Source organism: Ursus maritimus, unplaced genomic scaffold, assembly GCF_017311325.1.
Source record: "Ursus maritimus isolate PB19 unplaced genomic scaffold, ASM1731132v1 scaffold_20, whole genome shotgun sequence".
NCBI classification, from domain to species: Eukaryota; Metazoa; Chordata; class Mammalia; order Carnivora; family Ursidae; genus Ursus; species Ursus maritimus.
The window spans coordinates 27,773,245-27,798,432 of NW_024424453.1; the positions used below are offsets into that span (position 1 = coordinate 27,773,245).

The following is a 25,188-nucleotide window of genomic DNA, read 5'->3' on the forward strand; positions in this document are numbered from 1 at the left end:
CAATTTCAAAAACAAAACAAATGAGAAACAGATCTTAAAACTTCTCATCACTCACCTATATTTTGGAATCTAAAAAACAAAACAAACAACACAAAACACAGAAACGGATTCATAAATACAGAGAACTAGTAGTTGCCAGAAGTGAGGAAGGCAGGGGGATGGGCAAAATAGATGAAGGGAATTAAGAGATACAAACTTTCAGTTATAAAATAAATAACTCTCAAGGATAAAAAGTACAACACAGAGAATACAGTCAATAATACTATAATAACTTTGTACGGTGACAGATGGTAACTACACTTATGCTAAGCGTTCTGTAATGTATATAAATATCAAATCACTACGTTGTATACCTGAAACTAATATAAAATTATATGTATTAATTTAAAATAAAATAAAAACATCGATCACCACATACCTTAGCACATATGTTCTAATAAGCAATATCAATAAAGGAGAAAATAAAAGCATCTAAATCTTTGAGGCAATAAAAGTTCTCATCATACACACGAAAATTTTGTAAGTACAAATGGTGACAGATGGTAACTAGACTTACTGCGGCGATCACTTCACAATACATACAAATGCTGAATCATTACATTGTACACCTAAAACTAATATAATGTTTTATCTCAATTAAAAAAAACGGAAACAAAATTCTTGTAAGAACAACTCAATTTTGCTGTATCTTTATAAACACCAAATAATTGAGTTTAGTTATTTTTACCCAGTTGGACAATTTTCATCTTTTAATTAGGCCACTGTATGCAACTGCATTTAATGGACCCACAAGGTTCCCCCCATTATCTGAAAGTAGAGTGTTCCTATGAAACCTTTTGCAAGTCAAAATGGCTACAGCAAAGAAGCAATGATCATTTCATAAAAGTAAAAATCCTCTTCAGATTTCTTTCAGCTAGCAAAAACAGGTACTGATACAAGTCTTTCATAAAAGCAAAGTGGTGTAAGGGGAACTTTCAGATAGCAGAGGACACCTCCATCTGGATTTAAATCTCTCATCTTATTAAGTGCAATATGTACTTAATAAGCTCTTTAATCCATTCTTCTTGCCTTTCTTGCCTTCTTTGGAAATAACTTCTTATCATTTCATTTTTCTACCTTTATTAGCTTGTAAAATATATAGTCTACTAATATATCAATATATACTTTTAATAGTTCTCTTGAGATTAAAACATGGGTTTGCAGCTTAACAAATCCAATGTTAATTAGTTGTTTTACCAATTCCCAGGCAACCCAAGGACTACAGAAAGACTTTAATTCCATTTATCCCGCAACCAGACTTAAATTAAATGCCATTATAATCCTACATATATCTTAAACTGAAAAGGCCACTGTTGTTATATACAGTCAATATTCACTTAGTTTTACCCAGAATTTACTGTTGCTTTTCATTTCTTCCTTTATCTCTTGAGCTTCCAACTGAGATCACCTTCCCTGTGCCTGAAGAATATTTAGTATTTCCTTGGTGTGGGCCTGTCAATGACAAATTCTCTCAATTTTTATTGATCTGAAAATGTCTTTGTTTCATCTTTACTCTGGGCGTAGATTTTTGGCTTGGCAGGGAGGAAAAAGTCACTTCCTCGTAAGGATCATTCTATTGTGTTCTGGCTTTCACTGTTTTAGCAGACAAGTCAGCTGTTTGGAGCTGTTTGTAGATAATCTGTCTTTTTTTCTTGTTAAATAATCTTTTTTTTCCCTTGATTGTTTTTCAGACTTCCTCTTTGTTTTTAGTTTTCAACCTAGGTAAATATTTCTTTTTATTTGTCTTGCTTGAGATTCTCAGACTCCTTAAATACATGGCCTTCTTCACTTCTGGCAAAATCTTTGTTCATTTATCTTCAAAAATTGCTTCTGCCCATTTGCACTTTTTTCTCCTTCAGGGATTCCAAAAACACTCATATTAAACCTTCTCACTGCATTTTCTTTCTCTTATCTTTCCTCTATATTTTCCATCATTTGTCCATGCTTTCTTCTAAACAATTTCTTCTGACCTATCTTCAAGTTCACTGATTATCTCTTAATCTTTAAGGCCTTAATTTCAGTTACTTACTTTTCAATATTATAATTTCCATTCATCTCACTTTTTTTATGGTTTTCCACTCTTTCTTGATGTGCTCAATCTTATCTTTTATCTCCTGACCACAGTGATCATAACTACTACAAAGTCGGAGCATGGTTAGTCCAATATCTAGATTTGCCATGGGACTATTTCTATCTTCTGTTGCTTCTGCCTTTTTGCATTTTTGTTGCTCGTCTTTCTGTATCAGGGGTTACTTTCTGAGAGGTAGCAAGCATTGTATTTGCAAAATTATTTGAAGAAATAATTTAAGCCCCAAAACAGTGTTTCTTTTCCCTCTCTGGAGAAAATTTAAGCTTGTTTTTTCTATGTTCCTGGAAGCCTTAGCACTTTGGAGATGCTTGGGGACAGTGGCACTCTAAGATCACCTTAAACCCATTTCAGAAATTTAAATGTCTGTGGCTGAGTGGCAATTTCAAGAGGGCCTGGTTCTATATCCAGCCTATCCTTCTTCCTATGGTGCTGCCTTTCGGGGTCCCAATCCAAAGTGAGGAGGGTTTCAGAGCTACCTTGGACACCAGATCTTTTATTCTCTTAGCACCTTGAAATTATCAAAACCCCCATTTAGTCTCTATCCTCTGAGCTACCTTCTCTAGTTTCAGCTAATAACTGCCCCAAGCCCTGGGCTCATCCCTCAGCCTCTAGCCAGCAGAGATCCTGGCCTGGTAAATTCTTCACTAGCTTGTTTAGCATTCTACTTCAAGCAGATTTTTTTTTTAAGATTTTATTTATTTATTTGACAGAGAGAGAGCACAAGCAGGGGGAGCGGCATGCAGAGGCAGAGGGAGAAGCAGCCTCCCTGCCAAGCAAGGAGCCCAATGCAGGACTTGATCCCAGGACCCTGGGATCATGACCTAAGCCAAAGGCAGCTGCTTAACCAACTAAGCCACCCACGCGCCCCCCCTCTCTTTTTTTTAATTTAGCTTACCTAGTTGGTCTCAGTGGGTGGACTAGTCCAAAATAACTAGTCTGTCCTTACCAGATGTTAAAGTCTGAAAGATTCATATTTAACTAAAAACATCCTGAGTAAAATTTACTTTGAAAGCAGAATTCTACAGCCAATCAAACTTTCAATCAGATGTAAGAAGAGAATAATAGTATTTTATACATATAAGATCTCAAAAGTATGTTCTACTAAAAATGGAGAAATAAAGATGACAAAATACAAAGAGATAAAAGGGAGAAAAGCATAGAAAACTCCAGAATAATGGTGAAGGGAGTTGTCAAAATGACAGCTATCCTGCTAACCTACAGAACAGCTTATTCTTATCTGAGGACAGCAAGCTCCACAAAAGAGAAAAAAATAAAGAAAAAGGAAAAGAAGATGAAATGGATAGATTACCTGATATATCTGAAGATACAGAGAAGACTTATACTTGTGTCGGAGTTTGGGAAGAATCAGTGACAGGTACATTTTTAAAAAGCAAGTGAAAATGAGATAATTATTAATTCCCAGGAAAACAAAAAATTGTATAAGAAATAAGTTTATCGTTACACTATCTGACTCAGATGTGAATAATATTTACCATCCTAATGATGTCAATACTAAATATTGATCTAACCAAAGATTAAGATCTATAATCCTGGCAGGATAAGGGGATGGAAATTGTATGTAAAAGAGCAAAACTCTTCTCTCTCATAGTAACAAGTCATTAGATAAATAGCTAAAACTGAAAACAGTATTGAATGCTACTTAGAAACATGGGGAAAATACCAAAAGAAAGAATTAAAGGCAACGAAATGACTGCTTCAGAGAAGCCAGAATCCCAGCTTCAGAGGGGTGGGCAGGTGATTACTGTTTTTCTTACCAGCCTTATAGAACCATTTTTCTTTTTACTTACTACACATGGCAAGCATAAATATTAAATGTGAAGATAAGATTGCTTAATTTTATTTCTGTACCAAGGTCTGGTTCATAATGACCACTCACCAATATTGAAATTTCTTAAAGAAAAAAGGAGAAAAGAAGAGGTTAAATGCTGAGAGTGAGGAATGGCATTGGGCAGAGAAATGGGAGCCAAGGTTTGAAACTGTCAGTATGGATGACAGAAGAAAGAGCTGAAATAACAGATAGTTTGAGATACTATTGAGTTTTCAAAGAGCTTTCTTAAAGAGTAACTCACTCTTCACAACAACCCTGGGACACAGGCATTATAACCCAATTTTACACATGATGAAACAAGCTCAGAGAGGTTAGACTATTTGTTCAAGGCCAACCACCTGAAAAGAGGCAGAGCCAGGACTCCAAATTCCTTAGTCATTTCATCAGGTCAACCTGCTCTGCATGGCATTAGAAATTAACACCAGCAGAAACGGCCACTAAAACCAACCCAATCCCAACGACGTAATCAGAAAACAGCTAAAGCATTAGCTTACAAAATGAATTGCTTATGCTAGTACTCCTGCAAGCATGACCTGCACACAGCTTGGAGCTGGTCACTACAGCAATCCAGCACAAGATAAGGAGCTTAAGGCAGAATGTGAAGAAATGACATCACCAAACACACTGTTTACTGCAGCTGACATTTTTTATGTAGCAAAACCTTCTATGAAGTGAAGGATTCAATATGGTGATTTACATTCTGGTGAAAGCTTTCCATCTCACCATGGACTGTCATTTGAGTAGCAGTGGTTCATACCATAGACCTGCTTCTAGGCCTGTAACTTTCAAACAATAAGAATGACAAAAACTTAAAGCTCTATTTTCTAACTCATATCAAAGTAGATTATGAACGTGTTAATACCAACACAATTTCACAGAAGAACTCTATGGGATAGATTTCCATTACTAGCATTTGGTAAAAGCACTTTACTCCTAGAAACTTAATCAACTTTCAGCAACCCAATCAATGAAGCAGTAAATTGACCAGACAGCTACAATTCTAAATTTCTTTTATGTCCCCAGGCCAAAATTGTAATCTTCAGATCCTTACCATGGAACCTATCCATTCAATCCCTTTAATTTCTTTTTAAAGTATTAAGTAATGGCAGTAATGTCCTTGACATCAAAACTAAGCTACAGGAGTAAGTTTAAACAGCCTCAGAGTGACTAAATATTCTCATAATCACACACATGGGAATTTCCTTAATGGGTTTCTAACAAAATAAACGACTTAGATATCTATATATACATACGGTGTTTTTCTTAGCTAGGAAACTATAATCACTTTAACTTACTAAACAAAACTACTTTTGTTTTGCCCCTGGAGAAATAAAGAAGTGGTAGCTAAAGTAGCTTACCAGACAAGGAGCACTGACCCTACCTAATTTACAATGTTTAAAAAAATCAAATAGGATTATCATTGCACGTACTTTTTTACCACCTTCTACATCTTTTCATGAGGTATAATTTTAAAATACATTCTTTTTTTTTTTTAAAGATTTTATTTATTTGACAGAGAGAGACACAGCGAGAGAGGGAACACAAGCAGGGGGAGTGGGAGAGGGAGAAGCAGGCTTCCCGCTGAGCAGGGAGCCTGATATGGGGCTTGATCCCAGGACTCTAGGATCACGACCTGAGCCAAAGGCAGATGCTTAACAACTGAGCCACCCAGGCACCCCTAAAATACATTCTTAAAGGTCTACTCAAATTTTCACAGAAAACTGAATTTGACATGGCCAATATTACTCTGTACTGCTTTGACGGAAAGTGCAAATGGCCAGCCACTGAGAGATTCCCTTGACAAGCCTAAAATACTTTTTATCAAGCCTCATTCTTTCCTTGTTACATGAAACATTTCTAAAATGACACTCTTGCTAGGCGTCATTAAAAACATCACAATGTCAGTGTGTACACTCATGGAAATGTTCCCAAGTAAGCTGAGTAACAGCACTAATATGTGGTGATCCTACTGGTAGGAAAGTCCGGCAGAGTGGGGCTTGGGACCAGGGCCTCCCAACAACTTTTCCAATCCTCACATGGACATTCATGCCAGATATTTAGAATTAATTCTTGGGCCTAGAAGTGCTTTCTGCTGGGGTGCCTGGGTGGCTCAGTCATTAAGCGTCTGCCTTTGGCTCAGGGCGTGATCCCAGAGGCCTAGGATCGAGCCCCACATTGGGCTCCCTGCTCTGCTGGGAGCCTGCTTCTTCCTCTCCCATTCCCTGTACTTGTGTTCCCTCTCTCGCTGGCTGTCTCTCTCTCTGTCAAATAAATAAATAAAATCTTAAAAAAAAAAAAAGTGCTTTCTGCTTCCCTTCCAATATTCCATGTTCTTCTTTTTACTGTACCAGCTAAACTGTGAGAAATCAATCAGCATATTAGTAAAATTTTCCCCCAAATCACCAATAACTAGTGGTGGTGGGACAGCAAGTAATTTTTATTTTTCTCTTTTCTTTCTTTTCCCCCAATTTTTAACAAGGGCAAATAAAAAATTTTTAAAGGTCTTTCTGAATTTTATTTTAAATTGAACCCAAAGAGGCAAATTATTGAATTTTAGGCATAACTTTTTTACCCTAGCCATTTAATGAGGCCAAAAACAACATTCACTAAACTCAGTCAATGTTAATACATGCATGTAATAGGATGACAGCTATACAAAGATCATGTGACACCCTTTACATTTTCTTTCTTTTTTTTTTTCTAAAGATTTTATTTATTTATTTGACAGAGAGAGAGTAAGCACAAGCAGGGGGACCAGCAGGCAGAGGGAGAAGCAGGCTCCCTGCTGAGCAAGGAGCCCAATATGGGGCTCGATCCCAGGACTCCAGGATCATGACCTGAGCCCAAGGCAGATGCTTAACCGACTGAGCCACCCAGGCACCCCACCCTTTACATTTTCTTAAAGAAGTTATGCATTGTATGTGACCAAGGTAATGTGATCCTTGAAATAAATATTAATATTCTTATGTGTTTTCACAATGAATTCTTCTCCTAAAAGAAACCATCATAAGTAAAAGATAATACAGAAACTCACTTGACACACAAATGCTTTCTTCAACAAATATTTAAGAAACATGCTTAGGAATGCAAACTGGTGTAGCCACTCTGGAAAACAGCATGGAGGTTCCTCAAAAAGTTAAAAATAAAGCTACCCTATGACCCAACAATTGCACTACTACGTATTTATCCAAAGGACACAAACGTAGTGATTCAAAAGGGGCACATGCACCCCAACATTTATAGCCACAATGTCCACAAGAGCCAAAATATGGGAAGAGCCCAGATGTCCATTGACAGATGAATGGATAAAGAAGATGTGATATATGTATGTGTATACACACACACACACACACACACACACACACACACAATGGAATATTACTCAGCCATCAAAAAGAATGAAATCTTGCCATTTTGCAACAATGTGGATGGAACTAGAGGGCATTATGCTAAGCAAAATAAGTCAGTCAGAGAAACACAAATACCATATGATTTCACTCATGTGTGTAATTTAAGAAACAAAACAGATAAACATAGGGGAAGGGAAGGAAAAAAAATAAGATGAAAATTGAGAGGGAGGAAAACCATAAGAGACTCTTAATCATAGGAAACAAAGTGAGTGTTGCTGGAGGGGGATAAGGTAATTGGATGATGGGCATTAAAGTGGGTACGTGATGTAATGAGCACTAGGTGTTATATGTAACTGATGAATCACTAAATTCTATCCCTGAAACTAGTAATACAGTACATGTTAACTAAACCAAATTTAAATAAAGAATTTTTTAAAAAGAAACATATTTAATATAAAAGCCAAGGCCAAAATGTCAAAAAGAAGAGTCAATCAACAGCTTTACCTCTTTGTGCTTCATATCTAACTGACCCCTAAGGGCCTTAAGTTCTCGTTCACGGATGTCCAGGCAAGTTTCGAGAGCATGTGTCTGCCCTTCCCATTCAGATTTTTTATGAGCCACCATTATGTCAATCTGTTTCATGAGCTCTTGTAGTTCTGCTTCACAGGATGTCAAAAATCCCCTGTAAATAAGAACATATGCCCATGACTTTTTCTCTTTCACATGTAAAAATATAGCAGAGGTAAACCCAGCTGAGGTGGAATGACGTCAGTAAAGAAATTATTAGAGGAGTGCCTGGGTGGCTCAGTCGTTAAGCGTCTGCCTTCGGCTCAGGGCGTGATCCCAGAGTCCTGGGATCAAGCCCCGCATCAGGCTCCCTGCTCCACTGATAGCCTGCTTCTTCCTCTCCCACTCCCCCTGCTCGTGTTCCCTCTCTCACTGGCTGTCTCTCTCTCTGTCAAATAAATAAATAAAATCTAAAAAAAAAAAATTATTAGAGACAAAGAAAAGAATTTCCGAGCTATTCCTTTTAATGTTCATATTAAGGTGATTACTTAATCCACTGCATATTTTGCCTTCCTCTCATAGCCAACCCTGAAGCCTAAGTCATTTGGTCAAACATGAGACCGATGTTTAAGTCCAGCTTGTGAGGGAGGCTTCCACAACCAACAACTAGCTCTTGTGCAATGTTTTAGGAAAGCTCCCAGGGAGAACCCAGGCAAGCTTGTCACATTCTTAGCTAACCAAAATAAAAAGCCTTGGAAGTGAGTAGGCTACTGGGAAAATGACAATACAGTTTTAAGAGCTGTTTCAGGAAATTCATCCTTGAGCCGGATTTATTTCAACTATTTCTTCCTACCTTATTATTAGAAACTTACTGCAACCAATCTTATTGTAAACTGACTGATGTCCTTGACAGTTACAGGAGATGCCAGATATCACAGGGGCAGAAAAAGAAGTAAACACAGATGTACTGGATTCAAATAGGTTTCCAGAAAGCTGTAGCTAGGAAGGCTTAAATACTTTTTTATAAAAGCATTTGTTCAGTGTACAAAACTTCTGAACTACTACTTTTGCTTTAAAGAAGAGAAACCTGAGAGTGGGATGAAAGCAAGTGGCCAGCTCCACATTGCTGAGATGAGTCAAACACCCTAAAGAGAGATGCTGTCCACAGACAGGACGTGGATCAGCTGAGCTTCCGCTCAGCACTTTCGCTTCTATACCCAAAGCACAAAATGGTCAGAGGCATAACTTGGATATGCTTTTTAAACTCAGTGAGAAGCATAAGGCGAAAAGCGAACTTACCCTTCATGTCCCCGATTTTGTATTCCTTCCAACAAAGCCTCCATCGCCAAATCCCCTTTGTTTCGGCAACTGAGAAAGCAAAAAAAAAAAAAAAAAAATCAGTCTGGAGAAAATACATTTTTTAAGTTCTAACATTCCAACTTACAAACCTAAGAATGTGAAAGCGTACAATAACAAATAACAATGAGAAAATGCAGCACTTGATAGGATGGCTGCAGAAGTAGTCAAGGAACATCACTTCAAGAAATATTCAAACCAAATACATCTCAGGCTAAAAGAAAATAACTTATAATGATCCGAATTGCTGCTGATACTCTCCCCACATGATAGAGATCATACCTCATTGTTGTATCCCTGTGAACCAGGGGGGCTAGAAGCAGAGGGACAATGACACAAAGCCTCTCACAAAACAAGGGGAAGTAATTAGGGGTCACACACATCAGAGGAAAAGTATAATTATTTTTTTAAAGAGATATTATAAAAAGGTTAAATGTCCTGAGCTTGAACTCCTTGGTCCATCACGGGAGATCTTACCACACCTGTCAGACGACAGGCCTGTGAAGCTTCCTACAACACTCTCCCTTCCTCCACGGCAGCTATATGGGCCCTCGCTCCTCTGTACCTCCCGGCTGCTAGTCCCTAACAGGCTCTTTCACAGGCGTTACACCACCCTGGGAATGAGGTTTTTGCATACCCTTTTTCCTTATTTTTCAGCCCTCAAGGACAGAAATCTAATTTTATTCACCTCTGCAGCTCAAGAGCTTAGTGTAGCATTTCAGCATAGCACATGTTAGATGTTTTTGGCTGAACTTATCACAATTCCCCTCCCTTTTCCCTATCCCTTTGTGCAAGCTGGTCATAGAGAAGTGTCTAGTAGAGAAGGGAAGGAGACAGAACAGACTGCCATAGAAAGGGAAAGACACACCATAAAGAAAGGAAGGTGAGGAGGAGAGGTGAAAGATTACCTTTCAATTTGGAAATGCCAATGAAAAGTACCCGTTGGTGGTTTCTCACCTCTATAACATGTTAACCAATGTCAAACTACTTCTCACTCCTGAGACACTGCTTTTTTCCTTAAGCCTTCAAAGGCTCAGCCCCGAATTAGTCTTTAGGTAATTCTCAAAAGCTGTGGTGGGGGGTTCTACCCCTTTGTCCTATTGCCTCGTTTAAAAATTACAATGCTCTGGAAGGGGATTCCTTCATTTAACAGAGAATTCAGTGTTGTACTAACCACCAGATACACAGTGATGAAAGACATGCTCCTTTTCAAGGAATTAATAGTCCAGTATGGGAAAGAAAAAATTAACCAAAAATGTTTCCCCAGTATGATAAATGCAGTGACAGAGGCGAGGACAGGGTGTCCTGGAGACACAGAGGAGAATGGAAGACTGGAAAATACAACCACTGCACACTATCTGCATCCATTTCTGAAGTTACTAACAGGAGTATTCAATTATTTGTGCACAAATATGGCAGAGAGGCTTTTCCTCCAGTTGGCTTATCCTTCACATTACACCAACATTAAATAAAATAAAAACCTAAAGAAAGAGGTTTTCATGTTCTAATCCACTTTCTTTCAAACCATGATATGGTCGATTACAGCACAATCCAGATTCCATGTCTTATTCCACTCTGGGGAGCTGCGAGGCAGTGCACAGCTCACACAGTACCATGTGGATGAAAACCCAGGAGAGAATCCTGCTCTGCAAATAAGTAGCTTTGTGTCCTTGGACTTCAGTTGTTACATCTGTAAAATGAGCAGTATGAACTGTAGTCCGCAAGGCTTCATGGCATTCTAGCAGCCAATTAAGCGTCCACTGTAAAGAGCATGCTTTTGCCTACTGTACATGGATACTTATTAAATCTGTAAGAAAGTGCTATTCCTAAGGACAGGCTACTATAGCCATCAAAACTATCATCAGTAAAATTATACTTCTTTAGGTCACTTCATTCTTAAACATTTATTTAGCGATACAAATTAGTAACACACATTTAGTAATATATATTAATATATTTTCTAGATGACATTATAATTAGCAATGTTTATGACAGAAGGTAACGTTCACTGAGTGCGCAACTGTTCTGCCACTGTCTAATTCGTTCTTCACAACACTCATAAATGATAGACACAATTACTTTGAGGAAACTGAGGCTTAGAGGGTTAAATAAGTTGACTACAGTAAACCACACATTATAGTCATAAAATCACACCTAAGCGGTGACTCCCAAGTCCTAACCAATGTGCAATCTTCCTAAATTTTACAGGATTCCAGATCCTAAAATACCTTCATATTTTCTTTTGGTTTAATAGTGTCTTCTTAGCAATAAATGAAACCAAACCAAAAAGTCTGGGAATAGGAAAAAATGCAAACTCACCATCATGGACACCAGAGGGCAGTAACACAATAGTGAAAATAGTCCAGTCTTGGGAAATTGCCATTTCAGAAGTAAAAATAATGGTCTAAGACTAAAACAAAGAGATCTCTGTTTTTAAAAAAATGGGGGGGGGGGTAGCAACATTCTCTCCAGAAAATAATCTTACTAATGTGTAATGTGTTTCTTTACCAATACCTTCACCATTGTTTGAATAGCTGCCAAACACCATCAGTTCTCATTCCTTAGGATCAGGTAAACAGCAAGGGCTCAGATTTTCTGTGGACTTTTCTCATCTGAGTTTCTCATAGCTACATCACCGATTCCTTCCTAACCACACTGAGCCTCATTCAACTCTATGTACTATGTCACTCTGCTCTCTTCTTTTGCCTCTGCCATGTAATAATTATGTAAAGTTACATATTCTTTGTTCATAATAATAAATGTAAATTTACTCACTGTTTGATAATCTACTACTAATGTGGCTACATAAAAACTGTGTATCTCTACAATTGTCATTTCTGTAGTCAAACCGAGACATCAACATATATGTTATTAATTATAACTCTCCTTTTAAGTTATTTATTATAACTCTCCTTTGGAATGAAGACTGTTTTAAATCAGTGAAATCTAGAATAAGAGGGTTAAAGAGAATATAAGGTGGGAAGCAGGGAAAACACACTTTAAATCTTAGTGGAAAAAGAATACAGATAAGATATCTAATAATAGGCAAAGCTTTGAAATTCATTAGCATATTGGAACTTAAGAGCTAGAAAGGATCTGAAGGCCTCCCTTTAACCTCATTTTACAGATCAGGAAAAATATTCTGAGTATACACCCATGATCAAAATGGGACACAGAAAGAAAGTAATAACTCTGGATAGAATTATGAATTAATGTGTACTAATAGAAGGGATATGCCTACACCAAGTCTCATTTAAAGGAGGGTAACGATGCTCTGTCCCTTACCTGTCTTGGCATTACTATGATTACAAAGATCTATGGCTCTGTCAGATTTACTATGGTTGATAAACTGGCTGCTCCAATAAACAATATAATTTACCACTGCCCAGAAAGTTTTCTACTTAAACTTAAGGGGGGAAAATCACACATAAAGTATCAAAGAAATTTTCCAAAATAAAAGTGGAATTTTGAAACACTGATCAAACAATGACTCAAAATCCAGAAAGAATAAGGAGAAAGACTGAGAAATCAAAGTACATAAAAATACACTTTTAATGGGAAAAATACCATAAGCAGAGTCTAAAGACAACAGTATTTGAAAGTTTTATCAGGAAGGGTTAATTATCCAAATATGTAAAAAGTGTCTAAAAATTGAGGTGGAAGGGGTGCCAGGGTGGCACAGTCAGTTAAGCACCCAACTCCTGGTTTCAGCTCAGGTCATGATCTCATGATCTCCCACGTCTGGCTCTGCACTCAGTGTGGAGTCTGCTTGAGTTTCTCTCTCCCTTTCCCTCTGCTCCTCCCCCTAGCTTGCTCTCTCTCTCTCTCTAAAATAAATAAATGAAGCTTAAAAAAATAATAATGAAATAAAGATAAAAACTGAGGGGGGAGAAAAGGAATCTATAGAAAAATGGGCAGAAGATATGAACGAGCAGTTCACAGAAAAAGAAATGCAAATGACCTTTAAACATATGAGAAGATCAGCATTATTTACTATAGCCAAAATACGGAAGCCGCCCAGGTGTCCAACAATTGATGAATGGATAAAGAAGAGGCGAGACAGATAGATATAGATACAAATATGAATTATATTTATAAAATATAGATATAATCTGTATATCTATACTATATATAGATATCTATAACATAATCTCTGTGCATATATGTATATATATATACTCATATATATAACTCCATGGATACATACATATGATGGAATATTACTCAGCCATAAAAAGAGAATGAAATCTTGCCATTTGCAATGACACGGATGGAGCTAGAAAGTATAATGAATATAATGCTAAGTAAAATAAGTTAGTCAGAGAAAGACAAATACCATATGATTTTACTCATATATTTAAGAAACAAAACAAATGAGCAAAGGGAAAAAAATACAGAAAGAGAGACACAAATGAAGAAACAGACTCTTAACTATAGAGAACAAACTGCTGGTTACCAGAGGGAGGGAGGTGGAGGGATGGGTGAAATAGGTGATGGGGATTAAGGGGTGCACTCGTGATGAACACTGGGTGATGTATGGAATTGTTGAATCACTACATTGTACACCTGAAACTAATAAAATACTGTGTGTTAACTAACTGGAATTAAAATAAAAAATTAAAATTAATTAAGTTAAAACACGCACAACAAAACATATGAAAAGATGCTCTATCTTGCTCACAAAAAGAAATTTAAAATACAGCAAGTTACACTTTCTTCTATACTTAGATTAACCAAAACTCAAAAGTTTGACAATATACTCTTATGACAGAGTATATTTATGAGAAAATGGGCACTCACACCCATTGTAGGCAGGAATGGAAAATGGTACAATTTCTATAGAGATTTTGGCAAGACATAGCAACTAAGAAATATGCCTTTTCCCTTTGATCCAACAATGACACTTCTAGGAAGCTATCCCAAACTCACATTGGCAAAAATACAAACTTACATATGCACAAGGACACACAGTACAGCACTATATGCAACAGTAGGACACAGCACAAATGCCTATCAACAGGGACTAGTTGAATATTCATCCACCAGTGGAATATTATGAAGCTGTAAAAGCAGACAACATACTTCTAAGGAGGATCTACAAGGCGTATATTACTAGGGGGTAAAAGCAAGTAGATAATGCATTTGTTTTTACGGAAGGATAAACCCAAAGCTAGTAAATATGATACCTGTAAGAAAGGAAACTAGGGGCGCCTGGGTGCCTCAGTCGGTTAAGCATCTGCCTTCAGCTCAGGTCATGATCCCAAAGTCCTGGGATCAAGTCCCGCATTGGGCTCCCTGCTCAGCAGGGAGTCTGCTTCTCCTTCTTCCCCTTCCCACTGCTGGTCCTCTCTCTCTCTCTCTCAAAATAAATAAATAAAATCTTTTTTTAAAAAAGGAAGAAAGGGAAGTAGGGTGAAAAAAAGAGGAATGACCACTAAACTTGTCTGGATATCTGTGTTTTATAGTACTAGTTTTATGCTAATGTTTTACATATAATAGATCCAAATGGAAAAAAAAAAAGCAGTATGGAAAAATTGGAAATAAAATGAAACAAATCAACTAGATACCAAGGTGGCAAACTAACCATATAACAAAATGTTTCACATGCCTTTAAAATACAATAATTCTACTGTACATATCCCAAGTGGGATATATACTAAAGATAAAAAAGAACTGCAAAGAAATCTTAAACACTATTCAGGAATCATACTGTTAATAATAAAATTGGTACAATTAATTTGAAGTCACTATATATAATATAGAATAAGAAAAAAATTATGTTAATGATATCAGGTTTCAAGATTTTCAGCAACACAAAGAAACACAAATATAAAAACAAATACAAAAAATTAAGTTAAAATGTAAATATCAGTGTGAATTCTGTATATTTGTTTAAATACATTTCCTAACTCTGACCACTGTAAATCCTAGAACCATTGACTAACCTAGCAATACAAGCACCTCTAGCACCCAGACTGTGGTCTCTAAATACCATATCCAACCCAAAGGAACCAGGCTTTTTGGTGGCCATTAATGTATAAATGAGGGAGGAACATGTTTTACCAGAAAATAGGGAAATTGATTATCAAAGAGTACTGGTCATATCAGGATGGACAGGAGCCAACTTAAAGGGGATGCCACTGACCAAAGGCAGGACAACTTCAGTATTTAACAACAACAACAAAGGACTGCAATAAGTTTTAACGGTTTAAATACTCAAGTCCATGATGATTTAAAAAAAAAAAAAAAGGCAAAAACCCTCATGGTTACCTTTGGAGGTTGCTAGGCCACCACCTCATTACTATAGCCTAAAAATAGAGGGAAAGAAGCATTTTTCTTGTCTTTGCTGTACAAACTATATTTTAAATAGCTGAAGGCCGTCAAATAGCTGGTGGGGTAGAGTTCTTCTTTATAAAAGATTTCCAGCTGATAAATAGTGAAGGAATGATAGGATTAGAAAATCACCATTCTGCAACCCCTAATGCAATAATGGATATAGGCAATCTAAATCCATAAAAAGATTTCACCGTTAAGTGAAAAACTCATGGTGAATTTCAGGATGGATGGACTTGGCTAACAATACCTGAACCTATCGTACTGCTCAATCTTAACACAAGAGAGACAACTCAGACATTTCACACCTCTCTGATAATCAATGCAATAGATTATCTACTGCACCACCTAGGAAATCTTCTTGACCCCCACAAAAAAAAAAAAAAAACTTAAAAAAAATTAAGGTTAAATCTGATCTTCTAGATCAGCGCTAGTCAACAGAACTTTCTGCAATTATTGAAATATTTTATGTCTGGACCATTTAGAGGGTAGCCACCAGGCACCTGTGACTATTGGGTACTTGAAATGTGGCTAATAAAACTAGGGAACTGAATTTTTAGTTTTATTTCATTTTAATTAATTTAAATAGCCAGAGCTGGCTGGTGGCTATTATAGTGGACAGTGCAATTCTAGATCTAAATACTGGTTTAAAGGGAAACTATGTACATGTTAAAAGGATGTCATGCAGATGCAATCAGCTAAATCTAGAATATTGAGGGGGAAAAGGGACACAAGGGAACTGCTCTATTAAAAAGATTTAAACGATGTATCAACCAAATAAAACATGTGGACCTCTCCAGGATTTTGAGCCAAACAAGCTAACTGCAAAAAGTCATTTAAGGGACAGTTGGGGAAATCTGAACCTAGACTGAATACTGACATGGAATTTTTATAAATTTTCATAGGTGTGATGATAGTAATGTAGTTTTGTAAAACCTAAAAAGCAAATTTAGCTTTCAGAGAAAAAAAAAACCCAACATAAAAATAAATTCAATCCCTGCAACCGATGTTCATGTTGGCTTCAGATAAATTTCAAATCAAGTTGACTTTTTTTTTAAGTAGGTAACTGGGGGTACCTGGGGGATTCAGATGGTTAAGAAGGTAACTCTGATGGAGTGGATTACTGATGCTGTCAGAGCTGGCTACCACTACTACATAAATGAGAAAGGGAAGGACAAAGCAAAGGTCTTCTACCTTCTAACGGGAGGAAAATGGCACATTACAATCAACATACACATTTATTAGAAATAATTTTTAAAACCTGAGTCTACACACATTTAAGAGCAGTGTGAATGTCTAAATGTTTATGAACCTCTAACCCATTTTAATTTCATTTTTACTATACTGATCACTGATAGTGATATAGTCAAAGGGCAAGAAGTTGATACAAATCTAAAGGTGGCACCGCACTCCAAATAAGAAAATACACTTTATTATATCATTAAGCTACAGCTAAGTATAAATGTAAATATTTGAAAGTAACATGTAGATGATCCTTATTATGACTTCCTCTTCACATCTATAAAATAAAATGAAATGCAAGCCTGTGGTGATCTCTAGAACAGCAGTGTATCTACCCTACAATACAGCTTTATTAAAGGAATGAAATAACTTAAGGAATCGGATGTAAGGCTCAACGAAAACTACATCGTGCAAAGAAGGGTACTCTATAAATGAAGACTAGTCACTGACAGCAGACTCGTTTTTACTCTGATGTAAGGAACGTTAAGAAAAACACTGAGCCTTGATTTACTGTCCTCGAATATCTTCACGATTAAAGTGCTCCTAAGAATCTGTCCCTTCTAAACACTGTCTATCATTTATTTCCCACCCTGATTTGCATGGAGCAATCCGTAAACTCGGGGTTTCCCAACGTCTTCAGTCCTTCACGACTTCTGCCACGTTTCCGTACCTCTTGTACTAACATTAACTCATGTTTTAAGAATTGCTAAAATTCCCCCCATAAGTGAACCGGCATCACGTGCCGTCAATGGCCTAAGTCACAACAATGCTGGGAAGCTAACCAGATATGGCAGCCTAGCCGGGAGGGCTGTGCCGGGGGTCCCTCCTCTGCAAAGGAAGAGCGGCCCGCAGCTGGCTCCGCCGCGGAAGACGAGGATTCGGCGGCAGCTGCTCGCCCCCCCCGCCGCCCTCCCGCCGGCCCGGCCTCTGGGGAGGGGCTGACCACCTGGCTGGCCCGGACGGCGCGCCGGGCAAGGCCATATCCGCCTTCGCGGGTCCGCAGGGCGTACGCGGGGAGGCCGACGGGCGGGGCGCCGTAGCGGACCCGGGTCGGAGAGGGCGAGCCTGGTGGCCAGCGGGCTGCTGCGGAGGCCGGCCCCGGGCCATACGGCCGCGCAGCCCGCGGCGCCACCGCAGCCAGGGCTGCCTCCGGACCAGGACACGCCCGCCCCTCGCCTGTCCACCGGGCGCCCATGCGGTTACTGGGCCGCCACGAGCGCGCCCCCGAGCCTTCCCGCCGTTACCTCCGGCCGGGGGCGCGCACGCGCGTCACCGCCGACCCGACGTCCAGCCTCCGTCGTAGCCACGTTCGCCCCGCCCCCTGCCCCCTCATTTTTAATTGAAGTAGCGTCCTCCCAGACCTCCCCTCCGCTCAAGACAATGGGCTCACCCACATCCGGGGACCGGTGAGAAAGGCGCGCGGGTCACGTGACGCCGACAGGGGGCCCTGTGGCAGCGGGTGCGGCGCTGGGTCCGGCGCGGGTAAGGCTTTCCTGCGCCTTTTAGTCTCGCTTTTGGAGGGACGCGGACGTGTTGGTTCCTCAGCGTCGCCCTGTCCCAGCTCCCGTCAGTGGAGGCCGATGTCTTTCTTCATCTTCACAACCCGTTTCTTTTCCAAAGCACGCCGTGGAGGGTGGAAAGGCACTTGCGTGGCGTTTCTGGCCCTCCCCCGCTTCCACATTTGGTATATCCAGCCGGAAACCGGGCTTGGGACGGCCCCACGCCTGTGTACGGATGGTGGTGGCCTGCGAGGGTCATTTCTAGCGAGGGAGAAGGCCGTCAGGTTTAGTGCACGTAACTGCGTGTTTGCAGAACTGGAAAGCACGGGAATAGGATGACAGGTGCCGCTGCTCCGGGGAACACACGCACCGCGGGTCTGGAAAAACCATGTAATGGGCAGTGTGACAAGCTTCCAGTTGGGAGCATTCGCTGTGCCCAGGGAACTAAGGGACCCCAGGAAGGACGGGTACCGTGCTCCCCCTGGGTCTAGGAGCAGACCGCCTGCGGGAGATGACCTGGGAGCCAAGTTTTTTAACTTAACATCGGAACTGTTACATGTGTAAGAAAAATTTACTCAGGAAGGTAGTAGTGTTTCATTCTGTGGAGCCTGGCAAGTCCTTGGGACAGTGGCCGTGTCCTGGACGTTGCTTGTCTTGATGCTTTCCACACTTCCAGCCCCTGAAGAGTGAAGGCACCTTAGTGCCTGACTCTGGAAATGAGATGTTGACCAAATGAGCTGACACCAGTGTTGAGTTTGGAAGGAAAATAGGCGTTAGTGAGGGGGAAAGAAAGGCTTTTAGGTGCAAAGGCTGGAAAGTATGGCAGGGTTAGTGGTGTTTGGAAGAGAGTGAAAAAAGATTGAGGTCAAATTTGGGAAGATGTGCTACAAAAGCACATCTTTGGGAAAAAGTCTGCAAAATTTACACATAATAATTGTAGACACTGATACCTGAGTAATGTTACAAAGACTACCTGACTTGTTAGGTGGATCATAAAGACAAGAAGGAAACGTTCAAGGGCAGAATGCTTAGCGAAGCTGGAGTGATTTGAAAAAACTTTACAGAAAGGTGAAATCTGTGCGTGACTGGGAAAATTAGCCAGTTCTGATAACTGGGAAAATGAGGGTATCCCAGGGGACAGAGCGTCAGGGACAAAGGAGAGGCAGCAGGAAAAAGGGCTCTTGTGGGAGAGGGATTCCAAAAATATAACTGGAACTGTGTGTGCATTTCCTAAAGACAATATCCTTATACTTGTTTTGAGTTATCCACTGGGTAGTAGTGAATTCTTGAGTGAAACATCAAGGCTTCAGCGGTTTCACTGGTGACCGAAATAGCTGGGCACCTTCTGCTTCAGTTTTTCCTAGCTCTTTACCAAGGGGGAAAAAATCCTTCTCCCACCCCAACCTGTATAGTTATTACCCAGGCATTAGGGCTATCATGCAGTCATACTACTGGAGCCAAACATAGGTCTGTATGAAGAGGTGGAGCCCACCCCTAAAAATTATTCCTTTTATGAATGTTCATAGACTTAGAAACTAGGAGTTACTGGGAGTACCTTTGGTGCCATTGGCTTCCAGGCCATCAGGATGGCTGCTTTGTGGCAGGGAACACAGTATAGTGATAACCCATGATGAAGCAGCAGAGCCCAGACTAGGAAACAGGGAATCCAGAGATACCCTCCATGCTGGCTGCGGCTGTTTAGGAGAAAAAATGGAGAGTCATTCGTGGCAAGGAGCTGAGTAACATCTTGACCACTCGGTCCAGGCATTGAAGGGAGTACAGCATTAAAAATCAGAGGAAGGAACCCCAAAGGGAAGCAGAAATGAGCAGCAAGGGGTCCTGCTACTGTTGTTCACCTGGAGGTGCTCCTTTCAGAACTCGGATTGGGCACTATTTTAAGAAAGCAGGCAGTTTCCTTTACAAATTCAGCTAAGGATTTCTTTCAGCTCTGTAGCTGATCACTTTGCGTAGCCCAGTTCAGTATCTCTGTACGTTCATTTAGCTCCTATGCTTAGGTGCTAATATTAAAGCTGAGGCAGGTAGAGACTTTTGTAAAAAATAGTGCAGGAGAAGGCTAAAGGGGGCAGAGAGGAAACTTGCTTATTAAATAGGGATTCATCAAAGGCATCCTGAACAGGGAAAGGTGGATATGCAAATTAGAAGAGAAAAGCAACATTCTAGGTACACTGTGGCCTTGTACACAAGGCCTCTGTCACACTGTGACACTGGTCTGTCAACTAGGCTGTGTCTGCTGTCCTGTATGTGTTGTAAAGCATCATGGTGGGAAAAGGGATGGGCAGTAGGGAGAGACTGTGGTCTTAGAAGTAGGTTGTCACCTGACCCAGATGAGAAGATGAGTCTTTCCCATTTCCCAGCGTGATGTTATACCAAAAGTTACAGGCTAAAAAGCCTGGGGAATCCTAATGCTAGATTACATCACCTCCTCAGTCTTCATGCTTAAGAAATAACCTCTTTGGCTTACAGATCTGACAAGATCAAAGCTGCAGGAGAATGGACAGTGAGGTACAGAGAGATGGAAGGATCTTGGATTTGATTGACGATGCTTGGCGAGAAGACAAGCTGCCCTATGAGGATGTTGCAATACCACTGGTAGGCTCTAATTTGTGCCAAGGATGGTGGGGTAAAGGTATGATCTGGTGAGCCCTAGTAGAAATAGGATGTCAATGGACAAATAAACCAGTAGGGCAAAGAAATCAAAGCTGTGGAGTCCTCTAACTCTAGAAGACACTGGATAGTATGACTTTTTATTTGAAGATAACTGTGGTTCAGAGAGCTGATAAGATGAGCTCAGTTAGGGGTCATGCCAGGAGTGGACTCACAACTTCTGAGCCATGTTCTGTCTGCTACACCAAAGCTAGTAAACCGGATGATGAGAGTTCAGTGTACAAAAGATGGAGAGGAGCAAGAAGCAATGGCATTTACACTAGATTTCTTACTTGTCTACCTGTCGTTGATCATTTGCTATTTTTAGAGACATATTCTTGAAACACACACCTATCCTAGTTTCCCTGGAAAATGTTTGGAAGACATTTGGCTTTTCTTTTGCATTTAGACCAAAAGGGTCCTGGGACACTCTTTTCTTTCCCGATCTCTAGAGAACTTTCCTGCAGGGAGTTTGTTGAACCTCCTGTAATAAATGATCTAGAAGTTTTGCATTAATAAATGTTTATTTTAAATCCTATATGTCATAGAGGCCTAACAAAAAACAAGGAGAACAGACTCGGGACTGTTTTTCTTCAGAGCATGCCAAGTGCCCTGAGGAGAGTTGTTAATAAAATGCAGCTTCCAAGTAGACTGCTGCTGCTGCTGCTGCTGCTTACTGAGAAATGAAAATTCCACTCACCCACGTTTTCACTTATGACTAAGATATGATATTATGCTCAGTGAATAATACTTTTATCAGATAATAAGTCACAGCTTAGTTCAAGTTTACAAAAATAGTCAAAAGGGAGCGCACAATGAGAATTCTAGCTACCACTTACTCAATACCGGTTTTATGCCATGGACTGAGGTTGAAATTTGACATACGTTATCTCTAACCCTTGAAACACCCTTGCAAAGGTAGTGGTGCTATCTCCATTTTACAGCAAGGGAATAGGATCAGAGAGGGGAGCTTGTGCAAAGCCGGGTAGCTGGTAAGTTGGACTTCACACTTAGGTCTGTGTGAAGGCTCCAGATCCGGTCTCGTAAACTTTTGTTTTCTCACTTGACAGGCATTTCTTTGAAGCCTACATGTGCCATAAGACTATGTGAGCATAAGCTACAGTTCCTGCCCCTGGAGGTCTAGAGAGGCAACACATAGAAATAAGTATTATAATAATAAATGTTATAAGCCAGGTGGTGAATAGCTACCTAAGATAGGAGGTGGCTGATACCTGTTGAGCATCAGGAAAGGCTTAGAGAGAATGTAATATTTAAGCTGGTCATAGGGGAGGGGCCAGAAATTTAGTTGGGGTAGACAAGGGCACTCCAACAGATGGGACAGATGTGCAAAGGCTCAGAGTTTTGAAAGGCTTTGGGAGATGGTGAGACATTCACTGTGGATGGAGATTATATTTGTCATCTAAGGTAGGCAGAAAAGATGGGCTTGGACCAGATTTTGAGAGGAGTATATGATGCCATGCTTAGACTTCATTCTGAGGAATGCATGGTCTTCAGACTAGGAATCTGCCATTCTCAAATTTGTTTCAGAATGTGAATTCAGAAGCATGGTTAGGGAACGTGTGCCATGGAGAAAGGGGCGAGTGACAGGGCGGAGGGACCAGTGTGGAAGCGATCACAGTAGTATAGGCAGGGGGGAGGGTCTGAACAAAGGCACGCTAATGGAGGGGAACTGCTGAATTCTGGACAGGCTAATGGCAGGATTTGGGGACCACTGCTCTGGAAGAGTTGAGGGAGAAGGAAGTTTCCATGCTAACATCCAGGCTGTAGCCTGGCCTTCTTGTAATTCTGTGTCTTTTCCTGTGTCTCGTGACTCTCAGGGAATGTGTACTGGTTAGCTTTTGTTGCTGCCTAACAAATCACCCCCAAACAGAGTGACTTAAAACAACAGCTGTTTATCTCATGATTTTGTATCTCAGCTGAGAGGGTCTTCCAGTCTTTGCCAGCTCTGCTGACCCCTGCTGGACTTGCTGGTGTTCTGCAGTCAGTCGGCTGGCTAGCTGGAGGCTGGGGGATGAGCAGACTTGTCACATGTCTGGTAGGTGCCAGGTCAGCTGGGATGATGAGGTGATGAGGTCAAAGCCTCATTACCCAGCAGACTAGCCTAGACTGCACCTGGCTGTCTCAGGGTTCCAAGAGCAGCAGCAGAAGGGACTGTGAGGCTTCGTGGAGCTTAGCCAAGAACGGGCCCGCGGACACTGTGGCTGCTCTCTGCTAGCCAAAGCAAGTCACTTGGGCCAGTCCCAATCTGAAATTGGGGAAATGGGACCCTGCCTTTTTATGGGAGTAGCTGCCAAGAATTGAGGCCAATTTGCAGTAAACCATAATTGATCGTTGTGTTTATCATACCTTATGATACTTTGTGTTGGTTTCCAAGCACGTACACAATTTTTCATCTTGGCATTCAGTGTAAGAGACAGTAGTGACCAAATGAAAGATACTGTTTTAGAATATACACCACAGAGAGGCACCTGGGTGGCTCAGTTGGTTGAGTGTCCAACTCTTGGTTTTAGCTCAGGTCACAATCTTGGGGTCCTGGGATCGAGTCCGGCATTGGGCTCCGGGCTCAGTGCACTCAGAGTCTGCTTGGGTGCACGCACACACACAAAGTCTCTCTCTCTCTCAAAATAAATAAATAAAATTTTTAAAAAATGAGTATATACCACAAATAAGATGAAATTAAGTTTGTCTGTCAATCAGATAATTCACTGACCAAGGACTTATTTGTGCTTTGTGAGCTATAAATAATTATTGGAACCAAACTTTCTCTTTAAGTTTGAATGTATGATTGCTTTACAGTAAATGATAGTTCTTTGCAATTTGTACAAATACGTTATAAAACGTGTGTGGTTCAGATATATTTGTACATATTGTAAATCATTTTATATATATTGAACATGATTTTGAAGGAGAAAAACATTCATATACTGCAAATTGGAATCAGTGGGACATCGAAAGTCTCAATATTGAGTAACAGTTTGTGGCCCCCCAAAAAAGTATAAATTCAAATAATTGAAAAGAAATATATTGATATCCATAAATTCTGGTAGAAAGCAGAATCTTGGTAGTAATAAATTTGGATTTAAAATATAAGGAAACTACCGCAAGTTCTCACCACACACTTAAACACAGAACTGTATGAGGTGATGGCTGTGTTAACTAGCCTTATTGTGATGATCATTTCATAGTCTGTATACGTCAGATCATCGTGTGTACACCTTAAACTCACTCAGTGTTATATGTAAATTAAATCTCAAGCTGAGAAAAAAACTATTCCATACTAAGTGTGGCCCGTGGCTTACCATTCTAAGACAGTTGCTGGCAGGGGAGGAACCGGTCATTTGCTGGGATTTATGTTGCTGTGCTCTGTCACTAGGGGGACGTCTCACCTATTAGGTTACATTTTCAGTGCTCTCCACTCACCTCTGTAAGAATATAGGCATGCTAGGTAGAGGGTAGTTTTTTAAAAATACATTTCTTGTGCTTAAGGAATATTCCAGCAAATGTGGTATTCAATTGAAGCAGCTTCCCAAAAAAGGACTCCGTGTTGGGTCTTTTTAGTGATCCTAGCCTCTAGTAACAATAGCTATTCCTTGAGCATAAGCTGGCCGCCCACAGTGGTGAGCACTTGATCTGAGTTACCTCATTTAGTTTCATAGTTGTCCTCTGAGGTGATGGCTACTTTTTCCTCTCCTTGCCAAAGAGGAGACAAAAGGTCCAACTTTTTATCCTAGGTCTTTCTGTAAGATACATTTCTGTCAGTTATGCTGCCTATTTCTAAGAACGCACAGGCTTGAATCCTAAGTGCTCTTGAGTTGTAAGGGGTTTGTTAATGCGGAGCGTACCAGTGTTCTGAATGTCCATCGTACCTTTGCAGAATGAGCTTCCTGAACCGGAACAGGACAATGGTGGCACCACAGAATCGGTTAAAGAACAAGAAATGAAGTGGACCGACTTGGCCTTACAGTATCTCCATGAGAATGTTCCCCCTATAGGAAACTAACACCTGGTTCCTTTTTCATGGACAGATTTTTGAAAAATACATAGATACAAAAAGTACTCTTTCGGTCTCCTCATTCAGATCTTGAAGTGATAAATCTACACTCAAAAATGTACACCCACCTAGTTTTTGTGACAGCGAAGTGCAATGTGAAAATACTCACCAGAATGAGAAACCGATTGAGACTTCTCAGGAATGCAGAGTATTTGGCCCTTTGAATCAAAAGTTCTTCATTCACTAGC

At 40.1% G+C, this 25,188-nt stretch overlaps 2 protein-coding genes across 13 annotated transcripts in view; one reads left to right on the forward strand and one right to left on the reverse strand.

Moving 5' to 3' along the window:
* The window catches only part of CEP63 (centrosomal protein 63), a 57,352-nt gene extending 39,066 nt beyond the window's left edge, over nt 1-18,286 (reverse strand). Inside the window, exons 1-3 of one of the 10 annotated variants that reach the window (XM_008708384.2) lie at nt 18,156-18,286; nt 9,134-9,202; nt 7,832-8,009 (exon numbers count right to left, since the gene is read on the reverse strand). In XM_008708384.2, the coding sequence (XP_008706606.1) occupies nt 7,832-8,009; nt 9,134-9,177 (222 nt within the window). In that variant the 5' untranslated portion in view covers nt 9,178-9,202; nt 18,156-18,286. Of the gene's footprint in view, nt 1-7,831; nt 8,011-9,133; nt 9,203-17,547; nt 17,666-17,711; nt 17,916-18,009; nt 18,111-18,155 lie in introns of those variants that run through there. The other 9 variants (XM_040636789.1, XM_040636788.1, XM_040636787.1 and 6 more) reach the window with 9 other exon arrangements.
* On the forward strand, nt 18,118-25,005 carry ANAPC13 (anaphase promoting complex subunit 13). Of its 3 annotated transcripts, none has more exons than XM_008708403.2 (3): nt 18,118-18,247; nt 20,749-20,874; nt 24,824-25,005. In XM_008708403.2, the coding sequence occupies exons 2-3, from the start codon at nt 20,776-20,778 to the stop codon at nt 24,947-24,949; spliced, it is 225 nt and encodes a 74-aa protein (XP_008706625.1). In that variant the 5' UTR covers nt 18,118-18,247; nt 20,749-20,775; the 3' UTR covers nt 24,950-25,005. The 3 variants fall into 3 exon arrangements, with proteins under 3 accessions (XP_008706625.1, XP_008706634.1, XP_008706640.1); XM_008708412.2 differs by lacking the exon at nt 18,118-18,247 and adding an exon at nt 18,488-18,606; XM_008708418.2 differs by lacking the exon at nt 18,118-18,247 and adding an exon at nt 18,698-18,824.
* The last annotated feature ends 183 nt before the right edge of the window (nt 25,006-25,188 follow it).

Bases quoted from the DNA above. Each gene is read 5' to 3' on its own strand.
- ANAPC13 (XM_008708403.2), top strand. From the start codon at position 20,776: ATGGACAGTGAGGTACAGAGAGATGGAAGGATCTTGGATTTGATTGAC. The intron at 20,875-24,823 runs GTAGGCTCTAAT...GTACCTTTGCAG, and splicing joins AGGATGTTGCAATACCACTG to AATGAGCTTCCTGAACCGGA.